General features: G+C 33.1%; 2 protein-coding genes across 4 annotated transcripts; one reads left to right on the top strand and one right to left on the bottom strand.

Annotated features, from left to right (window-relative positions):
* Positions 1-4,764: 4,764 nt before the first annotated feature.
* Positions 4,765-9,677, top strand: LOC132067147 (DEAD-box ATP-dependent RNA helicase 52C-like). Of its 2 annotated transcripts, none has more exons than XM_059460293.1 (6): positions 4,765-5,474; positions 6,419-6,502; positions 7,233-7,475; positions 7,723-7,890; positions 8,000-8,113; positions 8,849-9,677. In XM_059460293.1, exons 1-6 carry the CDS (start codon positions 5,004-5,006, stop codon positions 9,395-9,397), a joined length of 1,629 nt encoding a protein of 542 aa, XP_059316276.1. In that variant the 5' UTR covers positions 4,765-5,003; the 3' UTR covers positions 9,398-9,677. The 2 variants fall into 2 exon arrangements, with proteins under 2 accessions (XP_059316276.1, XP_059316275.1); XM_059460292.1 differs by having other exon boundaries at positions 7,997-8,113.
* A 1,392-nt stretch (positions 9,678-11,069) lies between these two features.
* LOC132066581 (auxin efflux carrier component 5-like) lies at positions 11,070-15,499 on the bottom strand. Of its 2 annotated transcripts, XM_059459870.1 has the most exons (5): positions 14,723-15,499; positions 14,093-14,178; positions 13,819-13,976; positions 11,430-11,506; positions 11,070-11,235 (listed from the first exon to the last, which is right to left on the bottom strand). In XM_059459870.1, exons 1-5 carry the CDS (start codon positions 15,412-15,414, stop codon positions 11,163-11,165), a joined length of 1,086 nt encoding a protein of 361 aa, XP_059315853.1. In that variant the 5' UTR covers positions 15,415-15,499; the 3' UTR covers positions 11,070-11,162. The 2 variants fall into 2 exon arrangements, with proteins under 2 accessions (XP_059315853.1, XP_059315854.1); XM_059459871.1 differs by lacking the exons at positions 11,070-11,235; positions 11,430-11,506; positions 14,093-14,178 and having other exon boundaries at positions 13,671-13,976.
* Positions 15,500-15,753: the final 254 nt, after the last annotated feature.

Genomic DNA, 15,753 nt, shown 5'->3' with positions numbered 1-15,753 from the left:
GAAGATATAGACGGACATGATAATCCGTCTTTATGAATGCAGGAGCTATTTCTTCCCTAGTAGATGCAACACTAATCATATAACTAACCATCACGTCCATATGTGAGCATTTCAGCTGACCACTTACAATGATTCTTTCAACCAATTGCTTATATGTACATGGCCTTTGAATTTCAATTGGTACTGTCACCTTTGTTCTGGATTGCCAAATCCAGCAATCTGAAGTCTCCACCCATTCACCATAATATTTTCGACCTACTACAATACCATCTTCTATAACAACTAATGTGGACTAATAAAAGAACAACTCGTCAAAAATAACTTTAACTAGACTAATAAACGAACAACTCGTCTAAAATAAACTACACTAATAAACGAACAACTCGTCTAATATAACTTTAACTAGACTAATAAAATAACAGCTCGTCTAAAATAAATTCAATCAAATTAATCTTGTACAGTAGAGCTGATTAAGCAGGAAATAACTGCAAAAAAAAAAAATTAATTGTTTATTAACACAAAATTTGTAGAGATCTGCCGAACCACAAAATCAAATCATCAAAAATGAAACTGCGGATTCTACAACATATAGGCGACTACATCTATTGCGATTAATGCACAAGATGAATTGAATGAAAATATATTAGCAATTTTACAATCAGGAACGAGCTAGGGGAAGGGAATTAATGGCAACAGTCGTGAAGAAGTAGTAGTTGGGGCAGCTAGGGTTTTTGCTATTTTGGGAAAATTATTAATAATTTGATTCAGACAAAAGTGTACTTTTTAAAATTTGGGGGCCGGTTTGAAAGCTTAGAATAGTTATAATTTTATTATTATTATTATTATTATTATTATTATTATTATTATTATTATTATTTTTATTTTTAAATCGTTCGACTAAAATGTATTTTTTAAAACTTGGAGGTTGATTTTGACGTTTTGCTAACTTGTCTCCAATTAATTAGCACTAATCATAAAATGGGTCCCAAATATCTAATAATTAAAACTTGGGGTCTGGATACCAAATAAAAACTTACTTGGGGCCAGTCACCGCACTGCCCCGCAAAACTTAAAGTTTCAAGAAGCCAAATCAAAACATAATGTTCGAATTAGAAAATAAAAAGAAGTTACCTCCACAAAATAATAGTGAATGCATGAAAGAACCACTTTATATATTAAAAAACCACTTTATATTTAAAAAAGAACTTTCACAATACTCAAATTATAACGGAAAATTAAACAAAAGTTCCCACCTAAAAACATGTATTATCGTCTTATACATGTCTTCATTTTCCAGGTACGACGTTGCGGTAACATTCCATTCCTGCAAATATTACAACTTATTGCATCATCAAAATTCCAACACACTTTGATTTACACTCACCACTCCAGTACACAAAAGCTGGATATCCATTTAGTTTGTCGGAGTATATATAGTGAATTAGTGATGTTCAAGGTTTAATTGTGCAAAATCCCTTCTAATTATGCAATTAAGTAATAAGTCTTTTAAGTTTTCGTAACTCATGGACAAATAAAATTAGTACTAACCGAAAATAATACGTTACCCATGTTGAGGGAAAACAAAGACACGTCCTTACTTTTAAACTAGTAGACTTATCCGCGCTTCGCGCGGTCACCAAATATCTTGTTAAATATGGGGGAAAAACTAATTTTGATTCTTGAATATTAAAATATCTAAAATTTGATATCTTTAAAATTTCATTGAAAATCAAAACATACAAGTTTTTATTTTTTATTTTTCTCAACTTACAAAATTCAAGCATCCTCATTCTAAAACCAAGAGTTACCGGAAACCTAAGATTCTGTATCGATAAATAAAAGAAGGAAAAAAATCAATTGACATATCAAATTGAAATTTTGAATTTATAAAGTCATAAAAAGATCTTTACATGTCTGGTTATTGTTTTTCTCCACTTAGAGTAGTCTTCACTTTACGAAGAACACATGCATCTCTTCATGTTTCTACTTTTCTTTTTTGTATGCATGCAAATGTTGCTTGCAAATTATTTACTTGGGATTGAACAAATTCGTATATGTTATACGACAAAATCACTTTTATTCATCTTCATAATATATGAGATCCTAGAAAAAGATCTAATTAACTCCTTTTGTTAGGTACCATAAATTCACATTAGATATTAGCTAGGATGTGAAAAAGGTTTAATGCCAGAAAATGAATATTTTAACATTTAATAAATACTACAATTCTAGTGGAAGATGGAAAGTCAAGCAGTTAGATTTAAGGACTTTCAGGGCTCTTGAAATTGATAAAATGCAAAAAGTGGGAGTAAAAAAGGAAATAAATAAGAAAAAATTACACGATATACGACCTAAGAAAGATATCGCATGCATCAATTTCTTAAGACCAGAATCATATTATTCTATACATAAATATACTAGCACATAACTAATCACGTTACAAGTGTATCCTCAATTAGTAACCAAAAGACAACAAACAAAAGTTATGGCATAAAATAAAATGATCAACAGAGTCTGGTTCTTGAAATCTTGTTTGTCTCTAAATTACACCTAAAGTATAATGAAATAGAAAGACGAAAGTACTCCATTTCTATCTCTTAGGGACCTCTAATATTTCTCAAATTCCAAGTAAAATAAAAGTCGCTCTTCGACAATATAATTGTAAATTCAGTTACAAAATTATTTTTCAATTAAAATCTGATAATCACAGAGTTTATACATGGATATACAAAATTAAGATAGAAATCGCAAAAAATAAAAATAAAGGAGCATATACAAAGGTGGCTCCCAACTTCGCCACACCAAGATATATATGTCTTGGTTGCCTTCATGCTTAGATTATTGTTGGATATAATTGGATCACTAATCACTCCACAAAAATGAAAGTTAGAGCTTACCGAAACACTACAATTTGAGAATCCGAAACTAAACTTTCTTACAGGTTAAGATGTACTGCTGGCCATAATTCTTTCTATGCACATACCATCGATGAGCAGACATAGATTCACATATAAGCATGTTTTGAGTTGTTGGTCCTCTCCAATTCTTTCAAAAAGATTTGTCACGCTCTTTGTTCGTTGAATCAATTCCAAATAAATACTTGAGCAAAGGGTAAAGGAAGGGGAAAGTTAAGAGTAATTAGTGATGTTTTATGATGAATCAAATTGTGGAAGAAGTGGTAGAAACGTTACAAGCTCACAAAACAGTTCTGGATTAATTCTTGATGGTCAATAATGCCTTTTCTTTTTAATTACGCAATGAATGTGCACATTTAAGGATTTATTGATAGAGAATTTTTTAATTTTCAGCAAAGATTTTAAGGAAAATGTAAGAGAAAAAGGTTAAAAATTGACAAAAAAGATAAATACTAATGAAGGCCTAAGAGAGGTGCCACATCACCTTATTTATGCCTAGCTTTATATTATATATAGATATAGATATAGATGGAAGAAAGAGTGGGCTTACGATTTGGCTTTGCTTTGAGGAATTATACTTTGACTGCATTTTTACTTTGCTACACGAACATGATTTTGATATAAGGAAAATTTATTGACTGAACCTTTCCAAATTCTACTTGAAATGATATCATAAGACTGTTGGAGATTTTTAAATATCTTTACAATAAAGAATTGGAAAGAGTGGAGTAGTAAATTTGAGACATTTTAGTTTCTATATTAAGTTAAAGAATAAGAATGAATGGAAGAGTAGTAATTGTCATATTTATTCTTGTACAATAAGAAAATAGAAAAAATAGGGAAAATTGTCAACAAAATGAGAAAAGATAAATAGGAATGGTGGTCATAGAGAGGTGCCGCGTCACCTTGTCTATGCATAGCTTTATTATATATATAAATTACTCATTTCCAGGTTTATTGAGCCTATGCACTAATTAATATGAATATTATGATAAAATATATACTTCAATTGATTAATTCTTAAGCAAACGTGCAAAGCTAAAAGTGAACAACTAAAAGAAAATATAAGAGGGAGTAGTACAACAACAACAACAACAACATACCCTATATAATTTCACAAGGTAGGGTCTGGAGAGGGTAGAGTGTATGTAGACCTTACTCCTACATTGTGAAATAGGGAGACTATTTCCGATAAATCTTTGGCTCAAGAAAAGGTGCCAAGACAACAATTATAATAGACAGTAATAGCAACATATAATAAGATAAAGGGAAAAGGATAAAAAATGTCTCTCTACTTTGGGAAAAGGGCTAAAAATACCCTCTATTACAAATTTGGGTCAAAAATACCCTCAATTACAAATTTGGGTCAAAAATACCCCTCCTGTCATTAAAGTTTTCAAATATACCCCCGTCTTAACGGAAATCCTCAAAATAACCCGATTTTATTTTAAACCCGACCTGACTATATAAAAACTCATATGCGACCAACTTTTTCCCGAATTCTACATTTGGAGCCACTAGGCACAGGAGCGGGTAACTCATATGAATTTTTATTTAGTTAGGTCGGATTTAAAAGGAGCGGATTTAAAAATAAAATCGAGTTATTTTGGAAATTTCCATTAACACAGGATATATTTAAAATTTTTAATGATGTGATGGATATTTTTAATCCAAATTTGTAATGGAGATATTTTTAACTCTTTTCCCAAAGTAAAGGGAGTATATGTGGACCGATAAATGCAATTATTAAAGAAATAAGAGGGAGTAGTGAGGAAAGATATTGTTGGGGGTGCACTGTACGCGCTTGTAGCTTGAAGGTGGGATTAATAATTGCCAAAACGGTATATACACTGCCAGTCAGTCTCTCCCTCTTCCCCATGTAACCTTCCCACTCCACTCCACTCCAATGGGAATATCACACCTAATTCGTTCTTCTCTGATCCCCATACACCTCTTTTAATACCCCATTTTTCACTCTGCATAACATAATGGAGTCTCTTTTTTAACTTAAGTTTTTCTGTCTTTCACTTTTCTTAAACCCTTCATTTTTCTCAGCCTTTTCTCCTTTAAAAGGGTTTTTGATAAACGATGAGTACTCGTTCTACTCGACCCACTTATCTCCCTCCGCATTTACGAGTCCAAAACCCACGTTCCAAGGACATAAACCCATATAATGTATTAGAAAAGTTTGAGAAACTGGAGATAATGGAAGATGCATATGATGATGTTCCTGTGGATGTTAGTGGGACTGGTAATGTTCCAAAACCAGTGTCATCATTTTCTGAAATGTGTTTTAGCAAAGAGTTGAATGACAATATTAAGAGATGCAAGTATTTGAACCCCACACCTATACAGCGTTATGCAATACCAGTGGCAATGGGTGGTAGAGACATAATGGCATGTGCTCAAACTGGTTCAGGGAAAACTGCTGCATTTTGTTTTCCTATTATTAGTGGCATTTTGAAGGAAAAGACTAAAAGGGGTTGTTGTCAAAGACAGTTTGGGGTTGCTTTACCACTTGCTCTCATACTCTCTCCTACTAGGGAGTTGGCTTCTCAGGTACTAGAGTCATTCTCTCTCTTTTTATTTTTTTTTATGGGTTTTCTAGTAATTCTGAAATCATGTTTTATCAATGGACACTTGCTGAAATTTTCAAAAATATACAGCTTTTGAGAATATTTATGCCACGTAGCTCAATATACATCTGAAACAACCTATCTACCTCCCAAGATAGGCGGAAGCTGTGTGTACACTCTAACCTCCCCACCAGACCCCACTTTGTGTGACTACAATGGGTATGTTGTTGTTGTTAATATACAATATTATACAGCGGAAAGCAATATACACAATTTATGTGATACTTTTTACTTTTTGAGATTTAATTTGACTAAACTTTGGCAACATTTCAAGATTAAGTAGGTGTTTGGCCATAGAAACCAAATATTTTTCACTTTATTTGGGAATTTTTAAAGTTGGAGTTGTGTTTGGTTGTACTTTTGCAAATAATATTTTGGTTGTTTGATCGTAGTGAAAGTGAAAATAGGGTTTTATTTGTTTTTCAAATTTCAAATACAGCTTCAAGTTGTATTTGGAATCATTGCAAAATGCTGATTTTCAAATAAAGTGAGAAAAAAAAAATACAGAAAAAAAGTGAACAATTCTCATGGCCAAACGGGTCCGTAATGGTTTTTCTACTCTAACCGTCCCAACTTATGTAATAGTTTTTTCCTTTTCGAGAGCAATTTGGCTAACCTTTGAAGCTAAATAGGATTAGATTAACTCAATATTTAAGATTAAAATTTATATATTTGAAAACTACATTAAAAGTACTATAAGTTGCAACTTTTCTTGTATCAATCTGGCGAAAAAATATACATCTCAGAATGTTGGTTTCTGCTTTTCTTTTACTCCTATTATTTTCCTAATTGATTAGTTTTCTTGAGTTTTCTGGTTACTTTTAACTTATTACTATACTATCTTCTTATTTTTTAATTATTGTGTAGATACATGAAGAGGCAAAGAAGTTCTCATACTTGACAGGATTGAAGGTTGTGGTTGTATATGGAGGAGCACCCATAATTCCTCAGGTCTTGTTTTTTGCCTAAACATATAATTTGTGTCTTGTTCTGGTGTTGTTAGACTCAATATTATAGAAAATGCGATGGTGGGAGAATATGCTTGTCCCTAATGCTTAGCCAAAACCTATTTCAGTGCTGTATTTTGATCGTTATATTGGGTCGAGATTTCCATTGGCTGGTTAAAAAGTTGGTGTCTGCATCTTGCATGCCTTTGGTTGAGTTATTGCTCTTTATGTGCTCCCCGTCTCACTATTTCTATTTCATGAGTTATACAATCTTTCCTTTCACTACAAATGTTTCGCACATTTTATAAATCTTAGTAATCATAAAAATTCTAGCTGATAGTTTCTAAGTGAATTTTATTTTGAAAAACATTATTGAACAAATGTCGGCATTGAGATTGAGGTTTGGCCCTTATCCTTCATTCTATTTGAGACGGAGGGAGAAGTAGTTACTCTTGTTCCTCTTATCCTCTTCTTACTTATCTATAGCAGAGAGTATCTTATTTTGTTTCTATCTCATACCTTATTCTTTTACCATTTCCTGCAATCTTTGCTTTCACTAGTGATGTTTTATTTCCTGGATGTATTCTTTCTTACTTAGTATCCTTCATTACTTAGTAAAAGAGGATTTTGGATAACTTCATTCTTAACGTTATGGCTAAATCATGATCAGTTCACCGTCCTAGGTTCTTTGCATCTCAGGCCTTGTTTTTTCTCCTTGAACTTTGCTTCTACAGTTACGCAATCTGGAAAAGGGTGTTGACATTTTAGTTGCCACCCCTGGGCGCTTGGTGGATATGATTGAGAAATCAAGAGTTTCCTTACAAGCAGTGAAATATTTGGTCTTAGATGAAGCTGATCGGATGCTTGATATGGGCTTTGAGCCCCAAGTTCGTAAGATTGTCCAGAAAATGAAGATGCCCCCACCTGGTAGAAGGCAGACAATGCTTTTTAGTGCAACATTTCCAACTGAGATACAGGTTTGCTCATTACCTAATTAAACTGGTTTCACATATTTACGGAATGGTGCCTGGCCTGCATGTGGTGTTTTTTTCAAATCGCTTTTAAATATTTGTTATGGGAGCGTTCATCAATGTGCCAATCACCAAATGTATTAAATGATGACTTTGTTGGCAACCTTGTGGTGATCTTGTGAGTTTGTTAGTCTTCTTTACAAGCTAGTGCTCTTGGCTCAGGTAATAACTAATATGTAATTTACTGTTACAGAGGCTTGCATCAGATTTTCTTTCAAACTACATCTTCTTGGCAGCTGGAAAAGTTGGGTCCAGCACTAATCTAATAGTTCAAAGAGTTGAGTTTGTCCCTGATATGGACAAGAAGGATCATTTAATAGATCTTCTTCATGCTCAATATCCAAATCAAACAGATGCGAAGGTGAGAAGTTTTATATGTTTAGGGTATTTATTGTGTTAAGATTAATTTGTTCTCTTGTGAATATGAACATAAGCAAAATGATCATATCTCTATATCATTGTTGCAGCAGCTGCCTTTGACTCTAATATTTGTGGAGACCAAAAGAGGGGCAGATGCATTAGAACGTTGGTTGGTCAAGAGTGGTTTCCCATCCATTGCCATTCATGGTGATAAAGTGCAATTTGTTAGTCTCTCTTCCTTCTCCTTGCTTTCAGTAATTTGAGTCTGCTCAATCCAATGCTCATTCTGCCTACTGCATGCATTTGAAAATTTGGGTTTGTTGTGTGCCCCTACTCATTTTATCTATTGCTGATTTACACTCACTTTTTAGTAACTTTGTTTGCTAACTAGTACTCCCTCCGCCCCAATTTAAGTTTCTTAGTTTGACTGGGCACAAAGTTTAAAAAAATAAAGGAGATTGTTGAATCTTGTGGTCTTAAATTAAAGATGTGTGTCCTTTAAATCTTGTGGTCTTAAACTTGCCATGTAGAATATTGGAATTGGAAAACTTACTAAATATAGGAAGAGACACTTTTTTGGGACAGATCAACAAGGAAAGTAAGACACTTAAAATGGGATAGAGGGAGTACTATTTATAGCGATCAACCGGGATGGTTCATATTTTGTTGCATTTGGTTGTCATAATTAAAGATTCAATTCTCAGATGTGTGCTCATCTATGATATCTGAATGTGTTACACTGTAGTATAATTCAGATTCATGTAGAGCTGGTTGGGCAGATCTAAGTAGACAATGTATGTTTCTATTTTTCACTTTTAAGAAAAAGATGGGGATCATGAACGAAAGATTTGCCTAATAGTCAAATTACTTTGTCACTAGGTAACTCTTGCATTAAATTGATTACCTCCCTTGATTGTCTTCAAAATTTTAATGATCTTCTCACATGATGTATGTTTAAGGAGAGAGAGCGAGCACTAAAATCATTCAAAAGTGGACATACTCCAGTTTTAGTTGCAACTGATGTAGCTGCTCGGGGTCTGGATGTTCCGAATGTTGCTCATGTCATAAATTTTGACTTGCCAAGGAACATAGATGACTATGTGCACAGAATTGGACGAACAGGCCGTGCTGGTAAATCTGGACTGGCAACTGCATTTTTCAGTGACAAGAATGTACCTTTGGCAAAGGATCTTGTTGAATTGATGCAGGGGGCAAATCAAGAAATTCCTGACTGGCTGAGTGAATATGCCGAAAGCAGTGATGGTGCTAGAACAAGCAGTATGTTTGGGGGCTATGACTACAGGGGTACTTCCTTCCATAGTGGGAGTGACAACAACACTAGCCAGTTTGTTGATACCGAAGATGCTACTCATTATGCTAGTGCTTTCACCTACGGTGCTCCTTTCGCTGCTGGTTGTTATGGTACTTCTCAAGTGGACTCCTTTCCTGCTGCTCCATACAGTTACAGTTTTGATTATGGACCTGTTACTGCTAGTGGATGGGATTGAAAATTCCGGGCAACACTAGTGACAGTTGTGGTAACTTTTGGTAGTTAATTTCTAATCGTGTAGAATGGCAGATGTAGTGACATACTAGTTCATGTTGAATTCAGGTTCATACAGGCTGAACAGGGATGCATATACTGTCTCGGATTGATCGTCTTACTTATACTTTTGGGATCATCTAATGCTGATATGTAATTCGGTCACTTGCTGGATATATTTAAGGTGGAAATTTTATGTATTTCAAACTCTGTTCTGTTAGCTTTGGTTATGTCATGGGCCATAAGATGTGCTCCACGATTATGGTTAGAAATGTTTGGATTTCAAGTGCCAAGTGAGTAGTGACTACCCCTCATCTTCTTAACTATTTACTAAGTGAAGGTTCATGGTACGACGAAATGGTAATTTCGTAATATTATCACTCTTCATGGGCATTTTGATATTGAGTTTCAACCTTTTTCAGCCCTTCCATTTTCTCTCTTGGTTTAGTTGTGTGAGATGCAGCTGGCTTCCAGCATCATTTGTGTCTTGCTTCTTCCATCTCTCTCTATCAAACAACAATGAAGACTAAAAGCAACAGAGTTGTGCTCAAGTGTTGAAGCTTGGGATTGCCACCCTGCTCATCAATTTGATACCAAAAGCAACCAAAAACCCTTCTTTTTTTCTCCAAGGATCCATTCACAGAACCTTCAGTAAAGAACCAATCTCCCCCCTTCTGCTTTCATAACTCTTGCGAGCATTGTGGATTAGGCATTTTTCCTTTTCTGCTCTTTTTATTTTGTGGTTGATTTGGGAGATAAATGTTAACTTTTCAGTACTAATGTTCTTGCATGTTTTGGGTAATAGTAGATAGCTCTCAGTTGCTTGTATTTCTACTAACACCCCCCCCCCCCCCCTCTTCCCTCCCTGCTTCCTTTTTTAGCTTCTTTAACTTGTTTGGGGGGTTTTTACTTTTGATTTTTTTCGGATATGAGGGTCAAATTAACTAATGTTCTGTGTGAATTAGGACATAAAATCTTTCTGTTTTTGAAATAAAATTTACATATTTAGAAATCATATAAAAAGTACTATAAGACATAATAGTTAACAATTTAGAAAGTATTTGAAAAAATTATGGTAAAAGAAAATATCATATGATTGTATAGTAGAACATATATAATACTAATTTCATTATTAATCAAAAAAAAAAAAAAAAAAAAAAAAAAGAACTTTTGAGAGGGACTAGCATAATAAAAAATTTATATACTTCACTACACGTAACTCAAACTCTTTTTTAATGGTATGCTCAAATCTTTGCAGAAAGGAAAATTATTCCTTTTTTCACTTTAGCTCAAAGATCAGATTTATAGCGTATTCCATGTATCAAATTAACTTCCATCAATCATGTCATCAGTGCCTATAAAAATTTCTTTTCTTCATTAAAGATACTATTAAAGTGCAAGAAAATATTTTGCCGTTTAGGCATAAACAATATTTGGAAATTGGAATACTTGAAAAATACAAATATTTAACCTTATTAGCAAGCTGGACAACAAAATAAGCTGCAATTCTTTTTGCAATTTTCACGATTCACAAATAATAACGTGTTTAAGTAATAACTTAGTACAAACTCATCTATGTAAGTAATGGATGCTATTAAATGCGACAAAATTTGTGATTCTTTTAACACTAATAAAAAAAAAAAAAGAAAAAAAAAGAAGAAGAAGATGAGTTGTCTCTATTGTGATTAAGAAGGAAGAATTAATGCCATTCTTCCTATGATGAGGAGGAATTAATGAAGAAACTCCAAGATTGCGTAATAGCCAACTAACACCGGAAGAGATCCCAGCATGCCAAATATTACCCTGAAATTGAATTAGTAAAAAAAAAAACTTGAGAATAAATTGTAAATCACACATATTAATAATTCTCATTTCTTAAACAAGTGATATGTATTAAATATCAGTCAACTAATCAGCTTTAATAAATATTTAAATTACAGTAACAGTTTGTTCGAGAATAAAAAGAATTCATTTTGTTATTTTGGTTGTTTACTTACGCTGTGCTAAGGACTTCTGCATGTAAGCCATATTCTTTGGCAAATATGAAGGAGGTAATGGATTGTGGCAATGCTGCCTGCATAAGGGAAAATGAAATAAATAATCAAATATCTAAAGAAACAAAAATCAATATTTCCACTATAGTAGATAACCTAAAGTAAAATCCTAGCATTAATAGTTTGTAAAAGCAATTTTTTGGTAGACAATATATAATAAAGGAATAAATAAAGGTAATGACACGTAAATATATTTACCGCTAGGCCGTCTAGTGACTTGTTCATAAGTCATACCCCAATATAGGAGAAATAAAAGGGTTTACCCCTAATTAGGCCAAAGAGGCTTGTAATAGTTTGCTCATGAACCATGATCCAATCTATATAAGTTGAGATTATGGGTGTGTTCGATATGGAGAGTTTTTTCATGTTTGGTTGGTCAAAATGTTTTGCAAAACCTTTTCTACGAAAACAAATTTCTTAAAAATGAGTAAGATGACTTCTTAATTGAAATAAGAAAAATAAGTTTCGTAAGTGACATGGCATGTTCATAGCATCCTTCTCACCCATCTAACGCCCCCACCCCAACCATTTCATTATCCAACCCCCGAACCTCCACCCACCCCATAGCGTCTTACTAGATTACATATAAATGTTTTTGGAATAATATTTTCTATTTACTCACCAAACACTAGAAAATAAGTGCAAAATCCACTTATTTTTTAAGAAAACATTTTCCATAAGAAAACATTTTCCTTCCTACCAAACACACCCTAAGTTAAATTCTTTTTTCTTTTTACCTCATAACACCAATTGAAAATGCGAATATGTTGGTGTGGTTTCCTTTAATTGTATATATATTGTCAGATGTCCACGTCGATTTCCAGCTTCGGTTTCAAGCAAACGCATCATTGCGCAAACGCATCATTCTTTAGCATGCTCTTTATTTTCGTGTATCTAGCTACTACTTCCGCGAACTTTTACTTGTCAATTATACTAAAAATATATTTTTACTTTTACTTATTCACGTTAGCATATCAAGAGAAACAATATTTTTTCCTATTTTACTCATAGCATTAATTACTCATTTCAAATCATTTTTCAAATCCATTAAAACTATGCATCAATTAATATGGCTGGGTATCATGATAAATTATATACTTCATTTATTATTTCTTAAGGGTGTGCAAAATCCATGATGGACAAGTAAAAGTGAACGGAGGGAATATTAACAAAGTACTGAAGTAGTAAACTAGTAATATATGCCAATTCTGTAAGATTTTTATGCACTGTATTAAGTTGTAATGATTTTATGACATCACTCGAGGTTAAGTAGTCTTATAGACACTTATGACATATTGACATTATCAGGTCATTTAAAAGATTTTGTCAGAAAATCCTCTTATAATATGTAGAATTTATGATTTTGTAAATAAGATAGATTATCCACTAAAATCAAGTGAATTCCCTCCGTATTATATGTGTCATTTGTAATATTGAAAATAAGATTGATTACCCATTAAAAAAAAGTGAATTTTCGATGAAAAATTCTTAAGAGGCCCCTTAGAAATTGGCTCGTCGAAAGTTTTCATGTCGCAAATAATATTTCTGACAGACCTCCCTAAAAAATTCACTTTATTTTATTGTTATATACTGTCGATGCATATAAGTGAAACTGTATTAAATAGTAAGTAAGCTATCACAAGTTAAATTGCTTTGATGGTGGAAAAATCTTTACACTCTCAATACATATATATAAATTAAACTTTATTTTTAATAGTGTCAATGTACTTTAACCTATGATTTCATATAAATTGTCATTTATTGTCAATTTGCCAATAATACTTATAATGAATATTTACTTGTAATTTCCTTATGATATATTAATTATTTATACTCCATTAGTGCATATAACTTAAGCCAAACATAAGGGAAAACGTGTATGTAACACTAAATTTGAGCAATATATACCTATTTTAGTGGTGAAGATTTTACTCATCTCCATATGTAATTGTATCCCTAGAAATGGGAATTGAATTCTAAATTATCTTAGAATATGGAATCTATTCATCTTTGAATTTACAACATGTCATAGATTATCGTACCACAAAACTTTTTTCGATAACAACCAAGAAAATAGAAAAAGACAATTTAACATTCAAGTCACATTAACATCCCATAAATACCACTTTAAGTAATATGCACCGTAAGTGTAAACAATTTTATATTGTTAGGTCATTTTACCTGTTGTAACAAGTGATATATCTTACTTTCAAGATTTTAAATCTTATAATTTAAGTCTTACTTGTTGATATCTTTTAAATGACTTGACGATATAATAATTGTTTACACTAATAGTGTATAAAACTTAGTCAATACAAAAAGAAATACATACCTGGATTATGGCGACACGCAAGACATCCCCATGCAAACCAATAGCAATGGAGGCAATAGCCATAGCTGCTGGTCCAGCTATGAATCTCAAAGCCATTCCAAACACAGTTAGAGTTGCACCACATGCTATCACTTTCTCTTGCAATGCCATGAACATCCCTGCACTCATTTATACTTGGTTCAGTTCTCATGCATAGCGAGAGCTTAGTGCATAATGTGTTTATACTACTTAAAGGTTTATGATTTATGAATGCACATATTATTCAGTTACGTACCCATGCTAAACATGGCAGTGCCTGTGCCAGCCCTTGACATTACCAGTATAGAGCCTTCGATGATGCTTGGCATTTGCATGTGCCACCTAATTTATCAAAATCCACCCACTTTTAATAAGCCAATTGATGATCGAACTATCTTAACATAAATGAAAAGCTTTACTTGCCTCAATACGCTTTATTATTTATCAAATTATCACTCTATTTCAGCAAGTAATCTATTTTATTTTTTATGCTACTACACATTTTATGGATGGGTTACATGTAGCTGCTCCCTTTGTTCTAATTTTTGTGGCATCGTTCGGATTTCAAAAGTCAAACTTTTTAATTTTGACCATGAATTCGAACAGGGGCTTTAAACTTTTTGAAACAAGATTTACATATTTGAAAACTATGCAGATCTTACTTTCAAAGTTAATAATCCCACTTTTTAAGAACAGTTACCTTTTAGAGATCTAATAGTATAAAAGTTATTTTGTATTGTTAATATATATATATATATATATATATATATATATATATATATATATATATATATATATATATATATAAGTTAAATTCATAGTAATAACTAAGCTGTTATGCTACGTCAGAGTCATACTGCACTAATCGTGTAAAAAGGTTACAAACCTGTTCGATACTAGTGCCCAAGTGAGGCCAAAGATACAAGCATATGAATTAGGATTTGTAGCAAGTTTCAACCACACTTTTCTTGTCAAACACCAAAAGGAAGGTCTAGTGATGCTTGCTACCACCTTTGCATTATTTCCTTCCAAATCACTCCCATTATTCTCTTCAAGTACAATATTATTTTTGTCTCCAATAGGAGAATCCAAGCTAAAATCTGTCCTTGTTCTTCTCACTTCCAACACAAACAAGAGTATAGTTAGCCACACAATGGCTTGTGTAACCGATCCTTGGACAACTAAGTGCACAGCTTCCTCACCATACATCGCTTTCATTAGAGGTACACCAACGACGAGCGAATTAGTAAGTGTAGACAAAGAGAAGCTCGTTATAGACCAACGATAACTCCCTTCGGTACTACACTTTGCCCAAAACGCTAGCACTACGACTATGATCACCTTCGAGATGGCATCAGCTCCAAGGAACTTGTAATTCATCTCGAAAGGATCAACGTGTGCTGTGAATTCGAAGGTGAAAAGTGGGAGAGTGAAATAACAAACGAGATGATTGATAGCATCACATTGATTGTGTGTGAAAATTCGCCACCATTTCACCGAGGCATAGCCTAAAATTAGGGCAACATAGAGTGGTGCCATTGCTACCACCACTTTGTAAACATCTTCCCATCCTATCATTGTCAAAATTAACAAGAATATATATTAAGAAAGAATATATCTTAAGTCTAATGTTTTCTTGGCTTGTGTTATTGGCACTAGTGAATAGAGGTGAGATGTTTGATGAATGAGTTAAACGTTCGGTGTGGTATGGTATTTATATATGCACGTAGAACAAAGGAATACGTTGATTGATCACGCATAATTTTGCATGCCAGGAAGTGTATAGGATTCTATACTCTAAATACCCTTAAAGGTGACATGCACTATTTTTTTTAATTTACTTTTTTTAATGGTGAGTGAATGAAAGGTCATGTAATTTTCACCAGGCATTTTGTGTGTGTGCGTGTGTTTTTTTTT

The sequence above is a fragment of the Lycium ferocissimum genome, chromosome 8, assembly GCF_029784015.1.
Source record: "Lycium ferocissimum isolate CSIRO_LF1 chromosome 8, AGI_CSIRO_Lferr_CH_V1, whole genome shotgun sequence".
NCBI lineage: Eukaryota > Viridiplantae > Streptophyta > Magnoliopsida > Solanales > Solanaceae > Lycium > Lycium ferocissimum.
This window is presented reverse-complemented; position numbering and strand designations above follow the sequence as displayed.